General features: G+C 40.2%; 2 protein-coding genes across 2 annotated transcripts in view; one reads left to right on the top strand and one right to left on the bottom strand.

Moving 5' to 3' along the window:
• LIPA (lipase A, lysosomal acid type) overlaps nucleotides 1–24,775 on the top strand; it is a 104,787-nt gene that overhangs the window by 344 nt on the left and 79,668 nt on the right. The window lies entirely within an intron of this gene.
• Nucleotides 5,869–23,098, bottom strand: LOC137767722 (interferon-induced protein with tetratricopeptide repeats 1-like). The gene is made up of 2 exons (XM_068548963.1): nucleotides 22,939–23,098; nucleotides 5,869–7,850 (listed from the first exon to the last, which is right to left on the bottom strand). Exons 1-2 carry the CDS (start codon nucleotides 22,941–22,943, stop codon nucleotides 6,413–6,415), a joined length of 1,443 nt encoding a protein of 480 aa, XP_068405064.1. The 5' UTR covers nucleotides 22,944–23,098; the 3' UTR covers nucleotides 5,869–6,412.

The following is a 24,775-nucleotide window of genomic DNA, read 5'->3' as shown; positions in this document are numbered from 1 at the left end:
CTTTCTGCGTCCTAGGCTGGAACTCAAGTCTTGATTCAGCCAACACAGGTGCAGTGCCGTGCACTTGTGCCATGATTTCCATTGGGTAAATCTGGAGAAATTTGGGGGCCAAAATGTGTATACATTCAACATTTTGGTAGCTATTGCCGAATAGCTTTGCAAAGATGTTTATACACCCCCCCCCACCCACAATTGTATGAAAGTTCCCTTGCCTTCCATGCCCTTGCCAACCGAGCTTCCTATAATAAGGTCCCAATAAAGATGAGGTGGTATTAGGAATCTAAGCGGAAAATAGCGAATGCCGATACACTAAAAATTTTGTCCCCTTCGAATTCAATCATTCATTCCTTCAACAAGTTTTATTAAATAACTGCCAAGAGCCAGACATTGCTGAAGGCCCTGTCAATATAGCTGGGAATAAAAGAGACAAGGGGCAAGCCCTACCCCGTTCACCGTCTTCTGCATTTTGTTTCTGGTTGTGCACAGAGAGTGGAGATAATTCTCAAACTTTGAGAAAACGTGTTCATCATCGAAACGTTTAAAAGGCACCAGCTTATCACTTTTATACCATCCTAGTCACTTTGCTTTCAAATGAACAGACAGTGATGTCGTTTCTACTATGTGGTCACTAGTTTTAAAAGTGCTGACTTTTTCATTCGGTTTTGCTGGGAAAAGGGGCCTGTAGATAAAGTCAGTTCTTGCTTCCCCAGAATCACGTTAAACATGGCTAACAGTGTAGGTACAGAAGTGTAGTTAGTTGTGCGTTTGTGATTTTATTACTCTCCTGTTTGTTTGGAGTTAATTTCTAGTGTGAGAGGTAAAGATAAAGAACGTACAAAACATTTTTTGTTACGTGGTGCTATGGAGAAAAAGCAGAGAGAAGGTTGGAGTGCAAGGTGTTTTGCTGTTATAAATATCTTGGTGAGGGAAGGTTTCATTGAGAACGTGACAGTTGAGCAAAGATCTGAAGGGGGTGAACGAGTGAGCACTGTAGATATGGGACTAAGGAAGAGCGTTCCAGGCTGGGGGAACGGTTAAGTGCAAAGGCCTGGAGATGCAAGCATACTTGGCAAGCGCAGATCGGTGTGGTTGGAGTGCAGAGAGCAGGGAAAACGTCCTAAGAAGTGAGGCCGGAGCGGTAATGTGGATGCGGTGGGCGTGTAGGCTGTTGTAATGTTTAAGTGGGAAGCCACATTTTAGAAAAAGTACTGAATGGTTTATTTGGAGGTAGAAAAATAAGCCCAGAATTTCCTCCTTCCTAAGGATGTAGAACATTTAATAGAGCTCTGTTTGAAAAAATTTCCAGTGCGTAGGTAGTGTTTTTGCTTCCTTGTTCCTACTCCTTTCCTTTCGTTTCTTTTAGCTGTATCTGGGCCAGGAGATAGTCTTTGCTTATTAAGGTTTGCGTGGACAGCAACTAAACAATCAATGATAAAAATCAAAAGGGAAAAAAAGATCCTGGTTATCAACTTATATTGTTTAGGAATTCAAATTCAGAAAGACAAAAACCGTCTATAAAAAGTTTAAAGGAATATACACTTTCAGGATTGAGAAGAAGCGAAGACCCGACTGTTGAGTAGGTGTTGAACATGGTGAAAGTTCTGGATGGAATTTGAGTATCAGTCTTTTTTTCACAGACTGTTGGATTGGGTGGATTCTTGGGAAAATTAATCATGTATTACCTTCTGAATTTATTCTCATCAACCTGTGAAACACAGCAACTAGAGAAAAAGAGAAATAGAACATGAAACATGGCAACTGGTCAAAAATCTGCTTGGGAAACTGAAACTTAAGTAATAACTCTTCCAAGGAATAGATATAAGCCAGAGTTTCTCAACCTTGGCACTATTGACAGTTTAGGATGTTTAAGCAGCAATCTTGCATCTCTCCACTAGATGTCAGTAGCACCCTGCAGTTGTGACAAATGAAACTGTCTCCATATAATGCCAAATTCAACTTTTGTTGTTGTTTTTTTTTGGTCCCGAGGGGCAAAATCCTCCTCTTCCCTCTTCCCCACAGTTGAGAACCATGTAAGTAATACCCTCATGTATATACCTAATTTATTTGAATTAGTCTTCCCAGCACAGCCCGAAAGAGAGAGGAGGTGGACTTTAGGTAGGAGAGGGAAAGTGGATACAGATCAAGGGAAGTTGAGGGTGGTACTGGAGTTCAACAGATGGCCTGGGTGAAAAGATTGATATCCAGGGCAATGGCAGTGAAGGCCTACTCCCTTCAGCATGGGCTTCAAAGTGGAGGTGGCTGTATCACATTTGGTCTGGCTGGGGACAAGATACAGAGCTATGGAGACAGACTGAGGGTGGGCAGTTCAAGCTGGGGCAGGCTGTAGGGTAGAGGCTTTTAGTCCCAATGCAGTTCCAGCTCTAGCAGCATCGTGGGAATGGAGACATTGGTGGGCAGGATGATCCTCAACGAGGTAGAGCCTGTGCTGGTGTGTAGACAGCAATTAGCGAAGACTTGGGCTGGGGCACCTATAATAGTAGTGAACGGCAGGAGCTATGGCTTGGCTTGATTTAGGGTACATGAGAGACCCCCGCTGGGCACTTGGGGGGACCTCTAAATAAGGACACCGACTGAGGTTCTGTCAGTCATTTCCATGGGAGTAACAAGCTCCTGAAATTCAGCTGTCAGTTTAAAGAGACCTCTTGGTAATCCCTGGGTATATTCATTTGTAAGTTTGGCAGTAGTATCTTTAGTACCAAAGAGCATCTGTTTTCCTGGATTTGCTGCTTGTTGTTTTTCTCTGCAGACATCCAGGCTGTCACACATTTTAGTTTTACTGAGCTCCGGGAAGTGCAGAGATCTCTTCCAGAGTTGGGAAGGATGGAAGAGAAAGGTGGTATTAGGTTATAAGATACACTAAGTAAATGTGATCTCTGGAGATTGTCAAACACATCTCACACAAACACATTACATAATCCAGAGATTTATTTTACATTAATGAGCTCTGCTTTCTGGGTACAAACGTTGTATAACAATACCTGGGAAAAACTGCCTAGTTGAGAATTGACCACTTATCCAATAATTATTTACTTTTAATATTTCTGACTCAGGGGAGTTGGCAGTGGTTACACTTATTTTAGTACCTTACAGCCTCCTCCCACCAACACAAGCACTTTAAGTTATGTTTTTGTTACTCTAATAAATCTCTTGTTTCAGTGATAAGGAAATTGTGAAGATTGCTTCTGTGTAACTCTGATGCCTGCCCCTCAATGGTATAAATTTTGCTCACTTCATTTCCTATAGAATTTCAGTAGAAATCCAAAGCCTTGCCCAATATTTCTGGGAATTCCCTGGGGACTTGTATTTTCTGTGGATTAGGGGTCCGTACCTGGAAATACAGGCAGCCTCCAGAATCTGGAAAAGGTACCAAAAGAATTGTCCCCTAGAGCCTCTGTAGGGAATTTGGCTGTGCCAACACCTTGATTTCAGGCCAATGAAACCAATTTCAGACTTCTCATCTCTAGAACCGTAAGATAATAAATTAGTGTGGTTTTAAGCCACCAAGTTTGTGGTAATTTATTAGAGCCACAATAGGAGATTAATACATCCTCCCCCCAGACACACACAAGAATGAAAAAACAATAACATTGGTTCCTTAATTTTCCTTTTAAAAACATTATTTGTTGTGCATTGTCTATTAATAAAATGTCATAATCAAAGATGATTGCTACAGGCGGTCTCTCAGATCCTTTAGCATTCTTTTAATATTTCTTTTTTCTTTTTTTTTAACATCTTTATTGGAGTATAATTGCTTTACAATGGTGTGTTAGGTTCTGCTTTATAACAAGGTGAATCAGCTATACATATACATATATCCCCATATCTCTTCCCTCTTGTGTCTCCCTCCCTCCCACCCTCCCTATCCCACCCCTCTAGGTGGTCACAAAACACCGAGCTGATCTCCCTGTGCTATGCGACTGCTTCCCACTAGCTATCTATTTTACATTTGGTAGTGTATATATGTCAATGCTACTCTCTCACTTCGTCCCAGCTTCCCCCTTCCCCCTCCCTGTGTCCTCAAGTCCATTCTCTACATGTGCGTCTTTATTCCTGTCCTGCCCCTAGGCTCTTCATAACCATTTTTTTTTTTTAGATTCCATATATATGTGTTAGCATACGGTATTTGTTTTTCTCTTTCTGACTTACTTCACTTTGTATGACAGACTCTAGGTCCATCCACCTCACTACAAATAACTCAATTTCGTTTCTTTTTATGGCTTAGTAATATTCCATTGTGTATATGTGCCACATCTTCTTTATCCATTCATCTGTCAGTGGACACTTAGGTTGCTTCCATGTCCTGGCTATTGTAAATAGAGCTGCAATGAACATTGTGGTACATGACTCTTTTTGAATTATGGTTTTCTCAGGGTATATGCCCAGTAGTGGGATTGCTGGGTCATATGGTAGTTCTACTTTTAGTTTTTTAAGGAACCTCCATACTGTTCTCCATAGTGGCTGTATCAATTTACATTCCCATCAACAGTGCAAGAGGGTTCCCCTTTCACACCCTCTCCAGCATTTAATGTTTGTAGATTTTTTGATGATGGCCATTCTGACTGGTGTGAGGTGATACCTTACTGCAGTTTTGATTTGCATTTCTCTAATGATTAGTGATGTTGAGCATCCTTTCATGTGTTTGTTGGCAATCTGTATATCTTCTTTGGAGAAGTGTCAATACCAGCAAATGACTGAATCAATAGTACTTCAAACAAAATGGCATAAAACAAGAGAAACTACTTGGCACAGTTTGACAATGAATTAAATTTCAAACATCTTCATGGGGAAAGCTGACCTTTAATTGACTGTGTATTTGTTTTACTGTCTTTCTCACTAGATTGTAAGCTGCATGAGATTTAGGGAAAATGTCTGCTTTGTTTCACTGAAGGGTAGCAGAATATGCCACCCCCAAATATGCCACCTTGCCATAGGACTATTTTGAGCTAAAGGCAGTTGAAAAGAAGCAGATATAAGGAAAGCTCTCTGCTCTCCCCCATCTGCCTGAAAAAAATGTCTCTCCTCCTCTACCAGGAAGGACAGAAGTTACTCACCTGAGACAACTCTAGTCCCTAATCAGCCCAGAGACACAAACAGAAAAATATACTTAAAAAACCTTATAAGCAGGCTATTATCTTCCATTAGTTTCCCTCATATATTTGCCTTCCTATAATTTGCCACTTAGAAACTAAAGTTCTTTGCCTTTACCATATCACTTCTCTAAAAATGTCCTGTTTGTTTGTTAGGATGCTATATAAACCCACCCCTTTGAATTACTCATCACTGGGTACTCCCCTGTGTATGCCCGATGCATGTGTTAATAAACTTGTTTGTTTTTCTCTTGTTAATCTGTCTTTTTTCAGTTTAATTTAAGGCCCAAGCCAATGAACCTAAGATGGGTAGAGGAAAAAGAATTTTCCCTCCCCTATATCACCATAGTATTTTTGGTATCTGGCACTGAAAACTATTTATTGATAAAATGAATGAGTTGAACATTTTATTTTACGTAAGTCCAGTGTTTTTTTTTTTTTTTATTAGATCTTTATTGGAGTATAACTGCTTCACAATACTGTGTTAGCTTCTGTTGTACACCAAAGTGAATCAGCCATATGCATACATATGTCCCCATATCCCCTCCCTCTTGACCCTCCCTCCCATCCTCTCTATCCCACCCCTCTGGGTCATCGCAAAGCACCAAGCTGATCTCCCTGTGCTATGCTGCTGCTTCCCACTAGCTATTTTACATTCGGTAGTGTATATATGTCGATGCTACTCTCACTTTACCCCAGCTTCCCCCTCCCACCCCGTGTCCTCAAGTCCATTCTCTATGTCTGCATCTTTATTCCTGCCCTGCAACTAGGTTCATCAGTATCATTTTTTTTTTTTTTTTAGATTCCATATATAGTTCGAATACAGTACTTGTTTTTCTCTTTCTTACTTACTTCACTCTGTATGACAGACTCTAGGTCCATCCACCTCACTACAGATAACTCAATTTCGTTTCTTTTTATGAACTGAGTAATATTCCATTGTACGTATGTGCCACATCTTCTTTATCCATTCATCTGTCGATGGACATTTAGGTTGGTTCCATGTCAAGTCCAGTGTTTTATTTGCTACAAATCTACTCAACCAACTTTTTTTTTTCTACTGTATAACATTCACAGAGAAGTGGTTCTTCTCTCTCTTCCTCTCTCTCTCACACACACGGAGACCTGTATAGTCTGTTTCACTATTTTCTCAATGCAACCAATGTTTTATCAGGTTTGAGTAATTGTTCAAAGATTACATCATTGTAGTGAATTACATAATATGTTTCTGAAAGCAGCAAGCAGAAAAGATGATTAGTATATGTTGACGTAAAATCAAATGATATGTAAGAGTGGTCCATATTTCAATGCCTACAGGTCACAAGCACAGAGTTCTCCAAGACAGGAACCAGCCTCAGGGCCTGCTCGTAATACTCCAGGGCTTCATTCATTTCTCCTTTTACTTTGTGGATGAACCCAAGGATGCACAAGCTTTCTATATCTGATGCATCTCTCTGAAGTTTCCTTAAAGCCAATTTCTTCAAAGAATTGATACTTTTATCCCTTCCTAATGATGCGTTTTCTATTTTTACTGCTTTTAAATAATGGCTGATTGCATCAACTTCAGATTTTTTTTGAAATTCCAGAAATCGGCCGTAATAGAAATGTACCTGTTGCAGCATAGATGTGTCGAGTGATTCCCTGCATAACACCTTTTGATAAGCATCTTCAGCTTTTTTGTGGTCACCTGCTTCTGTGTACATTTCTGCCAGGTCTATGTAAGCCACCTCAAATGTGGGCTTTTTTTGCACAGCAAATTCAAAATGAGGTATGGCCGATTGTATTATTCTGTTGATGTTTTCTTTATCCTGTCCTTTAGGCTGCCAGTTTGTAGCTCTCTTTATTTGGGTCACTTGTGACTTGTAGCAAAGCCCCATCTGGTGATGCAGGAAGACAGAGGAGGGTGTTGCTTTCAAGGCCAGTTTTAAGAACTGAAGAGCTTCATCCAGAGAGCCTTTTCTTCGGTAGAACTTGGCAGCATATCGAAGGATATAGATCTTCGAGGACGCATTGGTCAGTGCTTCTTTAATGTATTTTTCTCCTTCAGATTCTTGTCCTACATCTTGAAGCTTCAGGGCAAGGAGAGCCTTAATATATTCATCGTTTGGATTTAGCCTGACAGCCTGTTTTAGGGTATTCAGACAAAATGCCCCAGTATCCTGTGCTGCTTTGTGAAAGCCCTCCAGGCGATAGACGGTGATTGCATACCCAGTGCTGAATTCAGGGTTTTCAGGGTCCACTTCCAGAGCCTTTTCAAAGCAGACCTTGGCCCGCTCATAATTCTTTCCTCCACATTTCAGCAAGGCCCATCCTTCCTCACAGTCCACATGAGGACACTCCATTCTATAGCTGGAGGAATTTGCAAGCTTCCTGCAAGCGTTCTTCACCTTGTCCAGGTAAATCTGGGCTTCTGCATGTCGGCCCATGTGGTAATGCAGCCAGGCATAGTTGCCCCAGGTAACCAGACTTCTCACGTCTAATTGGTTGGCATGTTCTTGCTGGGTTAAGTCTTCAGCTTCTTTCAAACTCTTCAGGGCTTCCTCATTCTGGCCTCTCAGGTGTTTCACATAGGCCAGTAAGTTGTGTATTCCCACGTTGTATTTGGTGTCTAGGAACTCAATCTGCTCCAAGACCCTGTTTTCTAAATCAGGTATTTCAGTGTCGTTAATGACCAACTCCCATGTAAAGTGACATCTCAACTGTTGCAGCTTATCCTTGATCTGATCCTCATCAGCATTATTACTATAAAAACAAAAGCAGATTTTCTTTGTTAGGTGACAAACAGCCAACAGAAATAAGCCAGGCAAAACAACGCATATTTAGAGCTTAGCCTTGAAAAGGGCACGCCTGCTTTGATCTTCCTTTGAGTTCCTGTATTTCTAAGATCCATGTGGCCTTTGAATGCACTTTGCTTGGCTTCATACACTGGGCCCAGCACTTTCTAGCCATGCAACCTGTCTGTGCTTCAGAGTCTCCTTTGCAAAGTGGGGAAAATAATAGACTTATCACACTGGATTTGGTGAGAATTAATAAGCTTATCTACGTAAAGCACTTAGAGCATACATATTTCATGCTATGTAGGAGTTTCCTAGGAGATTGGTTCAAGATGGCAGAGTAGAAGGACGTGCGCTCACTCCCTCTTGCGAGAGCACTGGAATCACAACTAACTGCTGAACAATCATCGACAGGAAGACACTGGAACTCACGAAGAAAGATACCGCACATCCAAAGACAAAGGAGAAGCCACAGTGAGACGGTAGGAGGGCCGCAATCACAATAAAATCAAATCCCATAACCGCTGGGTGGGTGACTCACAATCTGGAGAACACTTATACCACAAAAGTCCAACCACTGGAGTGAAGGTTCTGAGCCCCATGTCAGGCTTCCCAACCTGGGGGTCCGACAAGGGAGGAGGAATTCCCAAAGAATCAAACTTTGAAAGCTAGCGGGATTTGATTGCAGGACTTTGACAGGACTGGGGGAAACAGAGACTCCACTCTTGGAGGGCACACACAAAGTAGTGTGCGCATCAGGACCCAGGGGGAAGGAGCACTGACCCCATAGGAGACTGAACCAGACCTACCTGCTAGTGTTGGAGGGTCTCCTGCAGAGCCCAGGGGCAGCTGTGGCTCACCGTGGGGGCAAGAACACTGGCAGCAGAAACTCTGGGAAGTACTCCTTGGCCTGCGCCCTCCCAGAGTCTGCCATTAGCCCCACCAAAGAGCCTGTAGGCTCCACTGCTGGGTCACCTCAGGCCAAACAACCAACAGGGAGGGAACTCAGCCCCACCCATCAGTAGATTAAAGTTTTACTGAGCTCTGCCCACCAGAGCAACACCCAGCTCTACCCGCCACCAGTCTCTCCCATCAGGAAACTTGCACAAGCCTCTTAGATAGCCTCATACACCAGAGGGCAGACAGCAGAAGCAAGAAGAACTACAATCCTGCAACCTGAGGAAGGAAAACCACATTCACAGAAAGACAGACAAAATGAAAGGCAGAGGACTATGTACCAGATGAAGGAACAAGATAAAATCCCAGAAAAACAACTAAATGAAGTGGAGTTAGGCAACCTTCCAGAAAAAGAATTCGGAATAATGATAGTGAAGGTGATCCAGGACCTTGGAAAAAGAATGGAGGCAAAGATCGAGAAGATGCAAGAAATGTTTAACAAAGACCTAGACGAATTAAAGAACAAACCCCTAGAAGAATTAAAGAACAAACAAACAGAGATGAACAATACAATAACTGAAATGAAATATACACTAGAAGGAGTCAGTAGCAGAATAACGGACGCAGAAGAACGGATAAGTGACCTGGAAGACAGAATGGTGGCATTCACTGCCATGGAAGAGAATAAAGAAAAAAGAATGAAATAAATGAAGACAGCCTAAGAGACCTCTGGGACAACATTAAATGCACCAACATTCACATTATAGGGGTCGCAGAAGGAGAAGAGAGAGAGAGAAAGGACCCAAGAAAATATTTGAAGAGATTATAGTCAAAAACTTCCCTAACATGGGAAAGGAAATAGCCACCCAAGTCCAGGAAGTGCAGAGAGTCCCAGGCAGGATAAACCCAAGGAGAAACACGCCAAGACACATAGGAATCAAATTGACAAAAATTAAAGACAAAGAAAAATTATTGAAAGCAACAAGGGAAAAATGACAAATAACATACAAGGGAACTCCCATAAGGTTAACAGCTGATTTCTCAGCAGAAACTCTACAGGCCAGAAGGGAGTGGCACAATATATTTAAAGTGATGAAAGGGAAGAACCCACAACCAAGATTACTCTACCCGGCAAGGATCTCATTCAGATTCAACAGAAAAATCAAAAGCTTTAAAGACAAGCAAAAGCTAAGAGAATTCAGCACCACCAAACCAGCTCTACAACAAATGCTAAAGGAAATTCTCTAAGTGGGAAACACAAGAGAAGAAAAGGACCTACAAAAACAAACCCAAAAGAATTAAGAAAATGGCCATAGGAACATATATATCGATAATTACCTTAAATGTGAACAGATTAAATGCTCCAACCAAAAGACACAGGCTTGCGGAATGGATACAAAAACAAGACTCATATATGTGCTGTCTACAAGAGACCCACTTCAGACCTACGGACACATACAGACTGAGAGTGAGGGGATGGAAAAAGATATTCCACGCAAATGGAAATCAAAAGAAAGCTGGAGTAGCAATACTCATATCAGATTAAATAGACTTTAAAGAATGTTACAAGAGACAAGGAAAGGACACTACATAATGATCAAGGGATCAATCCAAGAGGAAGATATAACTATTAGAAATATATATGCACCCAACATAGGAGCACCTCAATACATAAGGCAAATGCTAACAGCTATAAAAGAGGAAATCGACAGTAACACAATAATAATGGGGGACTTTAACACCTCATTTACACCAATGGACAGATCATCCAGACAGAAAATTAATAAGGAAACAGAAGCTTTAAATGACACAATAGACCAGATAGATATAATTGATATTTATAGGATATTCCATTCAAAAACAGCAGATTACACTTTGTTCTCAAGTGCACATGGAACATTCTTCAGGATCACATCTTGGGTCACAAATCAAGCCTTAGTAAATATAAGGAAACTGAAATCATATCAAGCAATTTTTCCGACCACAACGCTATGAGATTAGAAATCAATTACAGTGGAAAAAAACGTAAAAACCACACACACGTGGAGGCTAAACAATATGTTACTAAATAACCAAGAGATCACTGAAGACATCAAAGAGGAAATCAAAAAATACCTAGAGACAAATGACAACGAGAACACGATGATCCACAACCTATGGGATGCAGCGAAAGCAGTTCTAAGAGGGAAGCTTACAGCAATACAGTCCTACCTGAAGAAACAACAAACATCTCAAATAAACAAGTTAACCTTACACCTAAAGGAACTAGAGAAAGAAGAACAAACAAAACCCAAAGTTAGTAGAAGGAAAGAAATCATAAAGATCAGAGCAGAAATACATGAAATAGAAACAAAGAAAACAACAGCAAAGATCAATAAAACTAAAAGCTGGTTCTTTGAGAAGCTAAACAAAATTGATAAACCATTAGCCAGACTCATCAAGAAAAAGAGGGAGAGGACTCAAATCAATAAAATTAGAAATGAAAAAGGAGAAGTTACAGTGGACACCGCAGAAACAAAAAGCATCCTAAGAGACTACTACAAGCAACTCTATGCCAATAAAATGGACAACCTGGAAGAAACAGACAAATTCTTAGAAAGGTATAGCCTTCCAAGACTGAACCAGGAAGAAATAGAAAATATGAACAGATCAATCACAAGTAAAGAAATTGAAACTGTGATTAAAAATCTTCCAACAAACAAAAGTCCAGGACCAGATGGCTTCACAGGTGAATTTTATCAAACATTTAGAGAAGAGCTAACACCCACCCTTCTCAAACTCTTCCAAAAAATTGCAGAGGAAGGAACATTCCCAAACTCATTCTATGAGGCCCCCATCACCCTGATACCAAAACCAGACAAAGATACTACAAAAAAAGAAAATTACAGACCAATATCATTGATGAATATAGATGCAAAAATCCTCAACAAAATACTAGCAAACAGAATCCAACAGCACATTAAAAGGATCATACACCGTAATCAAGTGGGATTTATCCCAGGGATGCAAGGTTTCTTCAATATACGCAAGTCAATCAATGTGATACACCATATTAACAAACTGAAGAAGAAAAACCATATCATCATCTCAATAGATGCAGAGAAAGCTTTTGACAAAATTCAACACCCATTTATGATAAAAGCTCTCCAGAAAATGGGCATAGAGGGAACCTACCTCAACATAATAAAGGCCATATATGACAAACCCACAGCAAACATCATTCTCAATGGTGAAAAACTGAAAGCATTTCCTCAAAGATCAGGAACAAGACAAGGATGTCCACTCTCACCACTATTATTCAACACAGTTTTGGAAGTCCTAGTCATGGCAATCGGAGAAGAAAAAGAAATGAAAGGAATACAAATTGGAAAAGAAGAAGTAAAACTGTCACTGTTTGCAGATGACATGATACTATACATAGAGAATCCTAAAGATGCCACCAGAAGACTGCTAGAGCTAATCAATGAATTTGGTAAAGTTGCAGGATACAAAATTAATGCACAGAAATTTCTTGCATTCCTGTACACTAACAACAAAAGATCAGAAAGAGAAATTAAGGTAACAATCCCATTCACCATTGCAACAAAAAGAAAAAAATACCTAGGAATAAACCTACCTAAGGAGGTGAAAGACCTGTACTCAGAAAACTGTAAGACACTGATGAAAGAAATCAGAGATGACACAACAGATGGAGAGATATACCATGTTCTTGGACTGGAAGAATCAATATTGTGGAAATGACTATACTACCAAAAGCAATCTACAGATTCAGTGCAATCCCTATCAAACTACTGATGGCATTTTTTACAGAACCAGAAAAAAAAATCTTAAAATTTGTATGGAGACACAGAAGACCCCAAATAGGCAAAGCAATCTTGAGGGAAAAAAACGGAGCTGGAGGAATCAGACTCCCTGACTTCAGACTATACTACAAAGCTACAGTAATCAAGATAATATGGTACTGGCACAAAAACAGAAATATAGATCAATGGAACAGGATAGAAAGCCCAGAGATAAACCCACGCACCTATGGTCAACTAATCTATGATGAAGGGGGCAAAGATATACAATGGTGGAAAGACAGTCTCTTCAATAAGTGGTGCTGGGAAAACTGGACAGCTACATGTAAAAGAATAAAATTAGAACGTTCCCTAACACTATACACAAAAATAAACTCAAAATGGATTAAAAACCTAAATGTAAGACTGGACACTATAAAACTCTTAGAGGAAAATTTAGGAAGAATACTCTTTGACATAAATCACAGCAAGATCTTTTTTGATCCACCTTCTAGAGTAATGGAAAGAAAAACAAAAATAAACAAATGGGACCTAATGAAACTTAAACGCTTTTGCACAGCAGAGGAAACTACAAACAGGGCAAAAAGACAACCCTCAGAATCGGAGAAAATATTTGCAAATGAATCAACGGACAAAGGATTAATCTCCAAAATATATAAACAGCTCATGCAGCTCAATATCAAAAAGTAAACAACCCAATCCAAAAATGGGCAGAAGACCTAAATAGATATTTCTCCACAGAAGACATACAGATGGTCAAGAGGCACATGAAAAGCTGCTCAACATCACTAATTATCAGAGAAATGCAAATTAAAACTACAATGAGGTATCACCTTACACCAGTTAGAATGGGCATCATCAGAAAATCTACAAATGACAAATGCTGGAGAGGGTGTGGAGAAAAGGGAACCCTCTTGCACTGTTGGTGGGAATGTAAATTGATACAGCCACTATGGAGAACAGTATGGAAGTTCCTTTAAAAACTAAAAATAGAATTACCATATGACCCAGCAATCCCACTACTGGGCATATACCCAGAGGAAACCATAATTCAAAAAGTCACATGCACCCCCATGTTCGTTGCAGCACTATTTACAATAACCAGGTCATGGAAGCAACCGAAATGCCCATCGACAGACGAATGGATAAAGAAGATGTGGTACCTATATACAATGGAATATTACTCAGCCATAGAAAGGAACGAAATTGGGTCATTTGTAGAGACGTGAATGGACCTAGAGATTGTCATACAGAGTGAAGTAAGTCAGAAGGAGAAAAACAAATATCGTATATTAACGCATATGTGTGGAATCTAGAAAAATGGTACAGATGAACCGGTTTGCAAGGCAGAAATAGAGACACAGATCTAGAGAACAAATGTATGGACACCAAGGGGGGAAAGTGCGTGTGGGGGGGGTGGTGGTGGGATGAATTGGGAGATTGGGATTGACATACATATACTAATATATATATAAAATATGTAACTAATAAGAACCTGCTGTATAAAAAATAAATAAATAAAGTCAAAGCACAGGTTCCTGAGATCACACAGCTACATGAGTGGCAAAATCAGGACACAGGCCATTTTAAAAAAAAAGAAAGAAAAAAAAGTTTCCTATTTTTGTAATTAGGATAGAGACCAGTAAGAAATACAGAGCCTTAGGAAACATTATTGACCTTAGGAACTTAGTCTGCAGATTATGCAACAAATTAAGGCCACCTAAAAGCAATAATATTTGACCCATTTATTTGGAAATAATAATGGATTCCCAGAAATTTGCAAAGATAGTACATAGGTCCATTGTATCCTTCACCCAGTTTCTCCCAAAGATTATATCTTATCTAACTATGTCAAAACTAGGAAATTGGCAGTGGTACAATATGCATACAGTTCTGTCATTCTATCACATGAGTAAATCCATGGAACCATCACCTTGATCAAGGTAGAGAACTACTCCATCATCACAAACATCTCTCTCATGCTGTTTCTTTAGAGTCAAAACTGTTGCCTCCCTCCATTTCCAAACACTTCTAGCCTCTGATAACTACTAACATGTTTTTCATCTCTATAATTTTGTCATTTCACGAATGTCATATACATGGAGTCATATATTATGTAATCTTTGGAGATTGCCTTTTTCACTCATCATAATGCCCTTGACATACATCCAAGTTGTTGAGTTTTATCAACAGTTCATTCCTTTCTACTGGGGGGTCATTTGCCATGGTATGGGAGTATCACAGTTAACTATTCATCTATTGTAGGACATTTCAATTGTTTCTGGTTTTGGCTTATTACAAATAAAAGTGCTATGAACAGTTGTATACAGACCTTTACATGGACATAAATTTTCATTTCTCTGGGATAAATGTTGAGGAGTGCAATTGCTAGGTCATATGGTAAGTGTATGCTTATGTTTTTAAGAAACCGCCAAACTGTTTTCCAGATGAATAGTATCATTTTTCATTCCTACTAGTAATGTATGAATGATCTAGTTCTTTGCATTCTTACCAGAATTTGGTATTTTCACTTTTTTTTTAATGTTAGCCCTTTTAATAGACATGTAGTGGTATCTCCTTGTGGTCTTAATTTGCATTTCCCTAATGGCTAGTGGTGTTGAACATATTTTTATGTGCTTATTTGCCATTCACGTATCCTCTTCATGAAATATCTCTTCATTTCCTTTGCCTATTTTCTAATTAGGTTTTTTTTTTTTATTGTTGGGTTTCAATAACTCTTTATAGATTCTAGATATGAGTCCTTTGTGATGTTTTCAAATATTTTCTCTCAGTGTGTGGCTTGTCTTTTTATCCTTTAATAAGGTCTTTTTTTTTTTTTTTTTTAAATATTTTATTTATTTATTTATTTATTTATGGCTGTGTTGGGTCTTCGTTTCTGTGTGAGGGCTTTCTCCAGTTGCGGCAAGTGGGGGCCATTCTTCATCGCGGTGCGCGGGCCTCTCACCATCGCGGCCTCTCTTGTTGCGGAGCACAGGCTCCAGACGCGCAGGCTCAGTAATTGTGGCTCACGGGCCCAGTCGCTCCGCGGCATGTGGGATCTTCCCAGACCAGGGCTCGAACCCGTGTCCCCTGCGTTGGCAGGCAGATTCTCAACCACTGCGCCACCAGGGAAGCCCAATAAGGTCTTTTGAAGAGCAAAATTTTTTACTTTTGATGAAGTATAATTTATTGATTTTTTTTCTCTTATGGGTCATGTGTTTGGTATCATGTCCAGGAACTCTTCACCAGGCCCTAAGTCCTGAAGATTTTCTCCTGTGTTTTCTTCTACAAGTTTTATAATTTTACATTTAAATCTGTGATCCATTTTGAGTTAATTTTTGCATAATGTATGAAGATTAGGTCAGTGTCTCATTTTTCAGCCTATGGATATCCAGTTGCACCAGCAGCATTTGTTGAAGACTGTTCATCCTCCATTGAATTGCTTTTGAACCTTTGTCAGGAATCAGTTGGCTGTGCTTGTGTGGGATTATTTCTGGGTTCCTTATTCTGTTCCACTGATCTATGTGTTTATCCTTCCACCAATACCATACGATCTTGTTTACTGTGTGTAATCAATCTTAAAATTGGGTAGGGTGACTCCCCTCTATTTTTCTTTTTCAAAATTGTTATTCTAGTTCCTTTGCTTTTCCATATAAATTTTAGATTAATATTTTCTATATCTATAAAAAATCTTGCTGGAGTTTTGATAGGAATTTTATATCAATTGGGGGAGAATTGACATTTTTGCTATGTTGAGTCTTCTAATCCATGAACATTCTGTATCTGTTTATTTAGATATTCTTTAATTTCTTTCATTAGCATTTTAATAGTTTATAGGCATTCAAATCCTGTGCATGTTATGTTAGATTTACACTTAAGTACACTTATGTGTTTCTTTTTGTGCAATTTAAAATTATATTGTGTTTTTAACTTAATTTTCACATGTTCATTGCTAATATATAGAAATACAATTGACTTTTGTATGTAAATCTTGTATTCTGCAACCTCGATGAACCTACTTGTTAGTTCTAGGAGTTGGTTTATAGATACCTTGGGATTTTCTATGTAGACCATCATGGCATCTATAAATAGGGACAGTTTTATTTTTTCTTTCTGATCTGTATAGCTTTTATTTCCTTTTTTGCTCACTGGAAAAATTTCTTTAGCTATTCCTTAAGGGTAGGTCTGTTGGTGCCAAATTCTCTTAGCTTTCCTTCATTTGAGAATGTCTTAATTTCCTGTTTATTCCAGAAGGATATTTTTTGCTGGATATAGGATTCTAGGTTGAAAATTCTTTTCTTTCAGCACTTGAAAAATGTTATGCCCCTTTCTTCTAGACTCCATGGTTTCTAATGAGAAAAAAGCTGCCATTAGACTTGTGTGTATGTTTTTCCCTTCCTTATAGCTGAGGTGTCATTTCTCTCTACTGCTTTCATGGGTTTTCTTTTTGTCTTTAGTCTTCAGAATTTTAACTGTGACGTGTCTTGGATTTCTTTGGGTTTATCATCTTTGGACTTTGGTCAGCTACTTGAAATAAGAACCACATTGGATAATTTCTATCATTGTGTCTTCAAGTTCATGAATTCTTTCCTCTGTCCTCTCCATCCTGTTTTTGAGCCCACCCACTGAGTTTTCATTTTGGTTATTGTACTTTTCAGTTCTAAAATTCCCATTTGGTTCTTCTTTATATCTCCTTTTCTTTGCTGAGACTTTCTATATGTTCATTTGTTTCAAGTGTGTTTGTAATTGCCCATTGAACCATTTTTATGATGGCAGCTTTAAAATCCTAGTTAGACAATGCTAATATTTGTGTCATTTCAGTGTTGTTGTCTGATGATTATTCTTTCTCATTCAAGTTGAGATTTTCCTGGTTCTTGGCATGATAAGCAATTTTTAATGGAAACCTGGACATTTGGGTATTATTATGTATTATAGGACTCTGAGTTACATATAAATCTGTTTTATCAGGCCTCCTCTAATACTGTTGTTCTAGGGAAAGGAGAAGGACACCTCATTCCGCACTGCCAGCGCAAGGTGGAATCCTGTTTACTCACTTGTCTTTCATTAACACTTTATGGGGAGCCTGGGCTCCTCATTACTGCTGGATGGGGGTGGGAGTTCAGGATCCCCCAGGCCTCTGCTGATACCACCCTGGCTTGAAGGGGTAGGTGTGCCTTGTTACTCTTCTCCATGTGGCCTTTACTGATGCTGGGAAGGGAGGTGAGTGGGGAAGAGTGACCTTATTACCTCTGGATGGTGGTGAAAGTCCTGAACTCCACTAGGCCTCTCTGATACCACCTCAGTGGGGAGTGGGAGGATACCTCATTACCACTAGGTGGAGGCTGATGTCCACACTCCCTTTGTGGTCTTCACTCCCTCACTGCAGAGAGAGGGACCCTTGTTACCACCCTGGTGGGGATGAAAGTCTTTGCATTCCACTTGCCCTTCTCTGGCATCATCCATGGGGGTAGGGGAAGGGAGAGAGTTGGGATGCCTAGCTATAGCCTGGTGAGGGTAGAAGTCTAGGCTACCCACTCAGCCTTTGCTGGCAAAGTTCGGAATGGGGCTTTAGTTTTTATTTGATTTTTTCCTGTGGTATTTGGCTGGAGTAGAATGATTGTTCATAAACTTTTTGTCTTGCTAGGCTGTCCCCTCCTTGGTCCTTTGGCTAGAGATAGCAGGCTTTTCATGGGACTTTTCTGTCTATGCCTGCTGTCATTTCTAGGTTGCTGGCTTCTCCAGCACTCAGTCTGGGATATATGCAGAAAAGAGGAATATCCATATACAAAAGAATGAAGTTGGACCCCTACCTTATACCGTATACAAAAAATGAAATCAAAATGTATCAAAGATATAAATGTAAGACCTAAAACTATAAAAATCTTGAAAGAAACAGGGAAAAAACTCCATGACATTGGATTTGGCAACAGTTTCTTGGATATGACACCGAAAGCACAAGTAACAAAAGTAAAAATAAATAAGTTGAACTTCGTCAAAATTAAAAACTTTTGTGCCTCAAAGGGCACTATCAATAGAATGAAAAGACAACCCACAGAATGGGAGAAAATATTTGCAAATCATGTACCCGATAAGGGATTAATATCTAGACTATATAAGCAACTCCTACAACTCAACAACAACAAAAAAACAACTGATTAAAAAATGGGCAAAGGACTTGAATAGATATTTCCCTAAAAAAAATATACAAATGGCCAGTAAGCAGATGAAAAAATGTTCAACATCACCAATCATTAGTGAAATGCAAATCAAAACCATAAGATATCTCTTCACACCAATTGCGATGGCTGTTATCAAAAACACAGAAAATAACAAGTGTTGTCGAGGATGTGGAGAAATTAGAACCCTTGTGCACTTCTAGTGAGAATGTCAAATGGGGCAGCTGCTGAGGAAAATGGTGGTGATTCCTCAAAGAATTAAACACAGAATTACCATATTATTCAGCAATTCCACTTTTGGGTATATGCCTAAAATAAATGAAAGCAGAGACTTGAGTAGATATTTGTATACTTATATTCATAGCAGCATTATTCACAATAGTCAAAAGGTGGAAGCAACCCAAGTGTCCACCAATGGAAGAATGGATAAACAAAATGTGATCTATACATACAATGATATATTATTCGGCCTTAAAATGGAAGGACATTCTGACACATGCTTCAAAATGGATGAACCTCGAAGACATTATGATAAGTGAAATAAGCCAGTCACAAAAGGCCATGTGTTGTATGCTTCCATTTATATGAAATATCAATGATAGGCAAATCCATAGAGACAAAAAGCAGATTAATGGTTGCCAGGCCTGGAGTGAAGGATGAGTGGGGAATGGCTGCTCAGAGTGACAAAAATGTTCTTGAAGTAGATAGTGGTGGTGGTTGTACAACATTGTGGTTGTATTAAATACCACAAAATTGTATACTTAAAAATAGTTAAAATGGTAAATTTTGTCTTACGTGTATTTTCTCACAAAAAAATCATATTACTGACTTGAATAGAAATTCTACAAATTATATATGTGTGTGTGTGTGTGTGTGTGTGTGTGTGTATATACATATATTTCTAGTACATGTTGAAATAAACACAAAAGCATTAAAACATAAAAGCTAATTACTATGCCATCTGAAATGAGCTCATGAACCTCCACTGGTACCCTTTAAGAAACATTTGTTTAAAGGTTAAATAAGGTATCGTTGAATAGAGACTCTGGTTCATGTCTCAGCTCTATCACTTATTATCTGTGTAGCCTTAACATTTCTTAATTTAAAATTTATTATTGCAAAATAAGTATAATAGGAGTACCTGCCTCATAGGTTTCCTTTGTAAATGTAATAATTTATGTAATACTTTGGAAGCCAGTTTGGCGCTTGATAAGCATTCAGGAAGTGATATCTACTTTATCATTATTATTACTATTTTCTTAATTATCAGTGATAGTCCACTCTTATCTGTCTGTGGACCAAAGGAGGGGAGAAAGGTTGATAATAGGCCCATAATTATGCATTTTCTGAAGCTGTTGCCCGTTCCAAATTTTGCCCACTGGACCACTGAGGGGGAACTTGCAGGTTGATACTAATTAATGTTTTTTTGATCTGCTGATATCAAGAGTTATTTGAATCAAGATTCAGTTTGGGTAATATAGAAATGTTCGCATTAGGCCCTTTCCCTAAGGAAGATGAGGGAGTTCCCAAGCACAGAACTCTAGCCAAGCCAGGAGGCTGGCAAGCGTCTGGCTTCCCCAGAGGACAGGTAATCTGCTAATCTTTTTATTTATTTATTTTTTTCAGTCTTTTGCTCAACATTTAATCTTTTATTTATTTATTTATTTATTTTTAACATCTTTATTGGAGTATAATTGCTTTACAGTGGTGTGTTAGTTTCCTCTTTATAACAGAGTGAATCAGCTATACATATACATATATCCCCATATCTCCTCCCTCTTGCGTCTCCCTCCCTCCCACCCTCCCTATCCCACCCCTCTAGGTGGTCACAAAGCACCGAGCTGATCTCCCTGTGCTATGCGGCTGCTTCTCACTCGCTATCTATTTTACATTTGGTAGTGTATATATGTCCATGCCACTCTCTCACTTTGTCCCAGCTTACCCTTCCCCCTCCCCATATCCTCAAGTCCATCCTCTAGTAGGTCTGCATCTTTATTCCCATCTTGCCCCTAGGTTCCTCATAACCATTTTTTTTTTTAGATTCCATATATATGTGTTAGCATACGGTATTTGTTTTTCTCTTTCTGACTTACTTCACTTTGTATGACACACTCTAGGTCTATCCACCTCACTACAAATAACTCAATTTCGTTTCTTTATATGGCTGCGTAATATTCCGTTGTATATATGTGCCACATCTTCTTTATCCATTCATCTGTCGATGGACACTTAGGTTGCTTCCATGTCCTGGCTCTTGTAAATAGAGCTGCAGTGAACATTGTGGTACATGAGTCTTTTTGAATTATGGTTTTCTCAGGGTATATGCCCAGGGATTGCTGGGTCATATGGTGGTTCTATTTTTAGTTTTTTAAGGTATCTCATATGTTTTTGAAAGTTGCTTTAAATACTCTCTCTCTCTATATATATACAGACATATATACTCTCTATATACACATATAGTGTATAAAATTTAATAAATTGCTGAATAATAATTAAATTCAGATATTTAAGGGAACAAGGAAGCAGGTAGGATGCTGGCTGAAGTAAAGAGAATGTCTAAGTTCAGGTGAAATGTGGAGAGTTGAGTTCCCTTCCTACCTGGAGATTTGGTATCTCATAGAAAGAATTGGAGAGGTAAGAGTCCTTTGGGCCCAGGAAGAGATTTCTCATGGCCTCAAGCTGCAGCCGTGACCAAAGCAGATAAAACCAGCATTGCTAGTCCTTAGGAAATATCCAGAATCAACCCATTTTACAGTCTTTCCTCCTTCTCCTTTCTGCTGACCCGCCTGGATGGTGGCACTGCCCACACACCCCATGGTAGTTGCCACATCTCCTTCCAGGACCTTGTCAAAGCCATGACTAGAGTAGAATCTTGAAATTTGCAGGAAGAGGCCCTGTTTAAATGGTAAAAGTAGGAGTTTCAAGGGAAATCTCTGAGGCAGCTTGACCACGGATATTCTGGTTATGCTTCTGTGGAGCATATGACTCTGTGAAGGGACAGGCAGACCTCATGCCCAGTTAGTTGTTCAGAACAGGGACAACCCAAGGAGCCCATCACTTCAAAGAGTGAGCCAAGGAACTCTCCAGAGCAGTGCTTCTCACACTTTAGTGTGCACAAGGACCAAATCACCTGAGGATCTTGTTAGAATGCTGATCTGGATTCAGTAGGTCTGGGATGCTGCCTTTGTAGCAACCTCCCAGGGGGTGTTAGATTTGAACCACACTGAGTAGCAAGGTTCTGGGAAGATTTCACTTTTTGGCAGTGAATTCCAATCACCAGTTTCTCATCCCTAAAACATCCCTTAAAGAGGCAAGCCTTGCTTTATGTCAACATCCCACCCCTCCCACTCCCTACCCACTTTGGGCTTCCTCCACTCACATTTATCCATGTACAATGCAGGAAGCATTTAGCGTGTGAATGAAGTACCTGCTGTCCCCTTTAAATACATATTTCTTTCCTAGGCCTTATTTCTGATCTGTTCAATCAGGATTTCTGAATGCAGGGCCCAGTAATTTGCGTTCTAATAGAGCACTCAGGTCGGGTGTAGTACAGGGAATCTGCTACGCAGTTTGAGAGACTCTGTGACACTTACTCCCTGTTTATAGTTCACACGGGAGGTCTAGCAGGTCGGTAAGAAGATGGTTCACGTAGACATATTCCCCAATCCTGTCAGAGCACATTTCAAGGCAAAAGGGACTTCATTATGAAGTTTCATAGTGCTGAACTAATCCTTAGCACGTTTGCCGAGAAGTAAGCATGCTTTTAAAATAACCACAGCAACCATAACAAAACACACAAAGCTCTGATTTTGTCCTTTCAAATATAAGAAACAAAAGGGGGACCAGGACCTGCAGCAACTTTCCTACAGGCCCCAGCTCTCATTGACCAGATTTTGCCTGAAAGGATCTGAGCATGCCCTCGTAGGCTCTCTCAACATCCCTTCCCAGCTGCCAGCTCTGCTGGGAGCACATCCCTCAGCTCCTGACTCTGTAAGTCAGGAAAAGCCACAGAAATAAAAGTGCATGAATTGGTAAGATAGATTAGATAGATGTTAGATGATTAGTGAAATGCATATTTAATCTACTAGCAAAAACTGAATCAGCATAATTCAGGAAGTTGCACTCAAGAACAAGATTTGGGAGAGATTCTCAACTTCCTATCAGAGAACCAGGGAATATTTACCTCATGATGGCTGTTTCCCTGCAATTCTGGAAAGCTGGGGTTCAGGCCGATTTTATTTTCTGTGGTGGGTTGCAAGCAAATGCAGAGGAGGTTTCCACTCAGGATGCTAGCTGTTAGGTCTGTGCTTTTATAGAGTAGAAAAGGAAAGCAAAACTGAGGCAATGCTATCAGGATTCCTGCTGAGGAGAAACTGAAACTGAACATGCAGAGCTGAGCTCAGTTCTCCACTGGGAGTACCATTCTACGCAGATTCTGCAACTGTGCTTGAGAGTTTGAAAGAAGGCATTGTCGATGCCATACACATTATAGGCCCTCCTCCCAGAGATTCAGATGCAACCTAGGGGTGGGATTGGGCTCCGGACTCTGCATTTTAACAAGCACCCTGGAAATTCTGTTGCAGAAGTCCCTGTATGTGTTTTGAGAAGCGTAGTCCTGGAGGAGTTTTGTTTTGTTTTGTTTTGTTTTGCTTTGGCAGTACGGTATGCGGGCTCTTAGTTCCCCCACCAGGGGGATTGGACGCATGCCCCCTGCAATGGAAGTGAAGAGTATTAACCACTGGACTGCCAGGGAAGTCCCTGGAGGTATTTTGAAAAGCAGTTTCCCATTTACTTGTGGGAGATCATGTAATGTATCAAACAGTGAGTCAGACATCTAGAAGAAAGGAAAATAACCACAGAAAGCCTGGACTTCGGTTTTCTCTTTGACCAGCTCTGGGGTATTTCTTGAATCACACCACAGCCTCATTTCCTCACTTCTAAAATAGGCTGGAATAAATTTCCTTTTTTCTTCCATCCAAATGATAGGAAACTGTGCCGTAGGGAGATCCACTTTTACCTTCGTCTCAGGTGTGGCTCTGGGCACTCTAAGAACTGATCCTCCCTCTCCAAATAGGGACCCGAGGGTCCAGACCTCCGGGTCCCTGCCCCTCCTCTCTAATGTGAGCATAATTAAAAGCATTAATACATTTCACCCGTTTGGGCTTTGTACCCAGAAGAAGCTCAGCCCTGGAGTTTGGCACCTTAGTAATGACCCTGCTCTGACACACTTTCTATATGACTTCTTGGCCAAGTAATTTGCCCTCTGAGGCCCATTTTTCTCATCTAGAAAATGAGGCTAATAAAAAAGAGTAGCGTTCCCTTCCTAGGGCTACTGGGAGGATGATAATAGATAATGCGTGTAGAGCCCTGGACAGAGTGCACTTCTAACTACTGATCACAAGGAAACTGTTACTGCCATGATCACTGGCATATCAGTGTTATAATTTTAAGTGAATTCTGAGTGTGCAAAGGGGCCAACAGAGTTCCTCAGTGGATGGGGCAGAGGAGGGCACTCATTAGCCAGCTAGCAGGTATGAGGTGTTTCCCCAGGTGGCTTCCCCGTTTGGAAATTTTTAGCACAGCTGAGAAGGAACGGCCTAACTTGCCCCTGTCCCTACAGCCTCTGGGAACAGGGCACCTTGATGTGGGCTTCAGTCCAGCATAGTCCAGAGAGCCTCCCTCAGACTTCCTCAGGTCCGTGGCTCTGGACACACCCAAGCACAGATCACTGCCCAACTTCTTAGGCAGACTGGCTACCAAGGCCCTGGGCGGGGCTAGGTTTTTGTCAACTCATTCATGCAGACATGATTCACATCACTCATGACTGGGAGCCCATCATATAGGGAAAGTGACCTGAGGCATTTAGCAGTGAATTCCTCTTATCCACCCCATCCCCAGATACAAGCCTGCAGAGCATTCGGGAGCCCTTGGATGGCCCTGTCCTCATTCCCTGAATGGTCACTAGGATGCTCCCTCCCCAGCCAGTCAGCCCCTCAATCCCTTCCCATAGGTGTTTGATG

Source organism: Eschrichtius robustus, chromosome 7 (assembly GCF_028021215.1).
Source record: "Eschrichtius robustus isolate mEscRob2 chromosome 7, mEscRob2.pri, whole genome shotgun sequence".
Lineage (NCBI taxonomy): Eukaryota > Metazoa > Chordata > Mammalia > Artiodactyla > Eschrichtiidae > Eschrichtius > Eschrichtius robustus.
The sequence above is the reverse complement of the archived record's forward strand: the minus strand, read 5'-3'. Positions and strand labels throughout refer to the sequence as shown.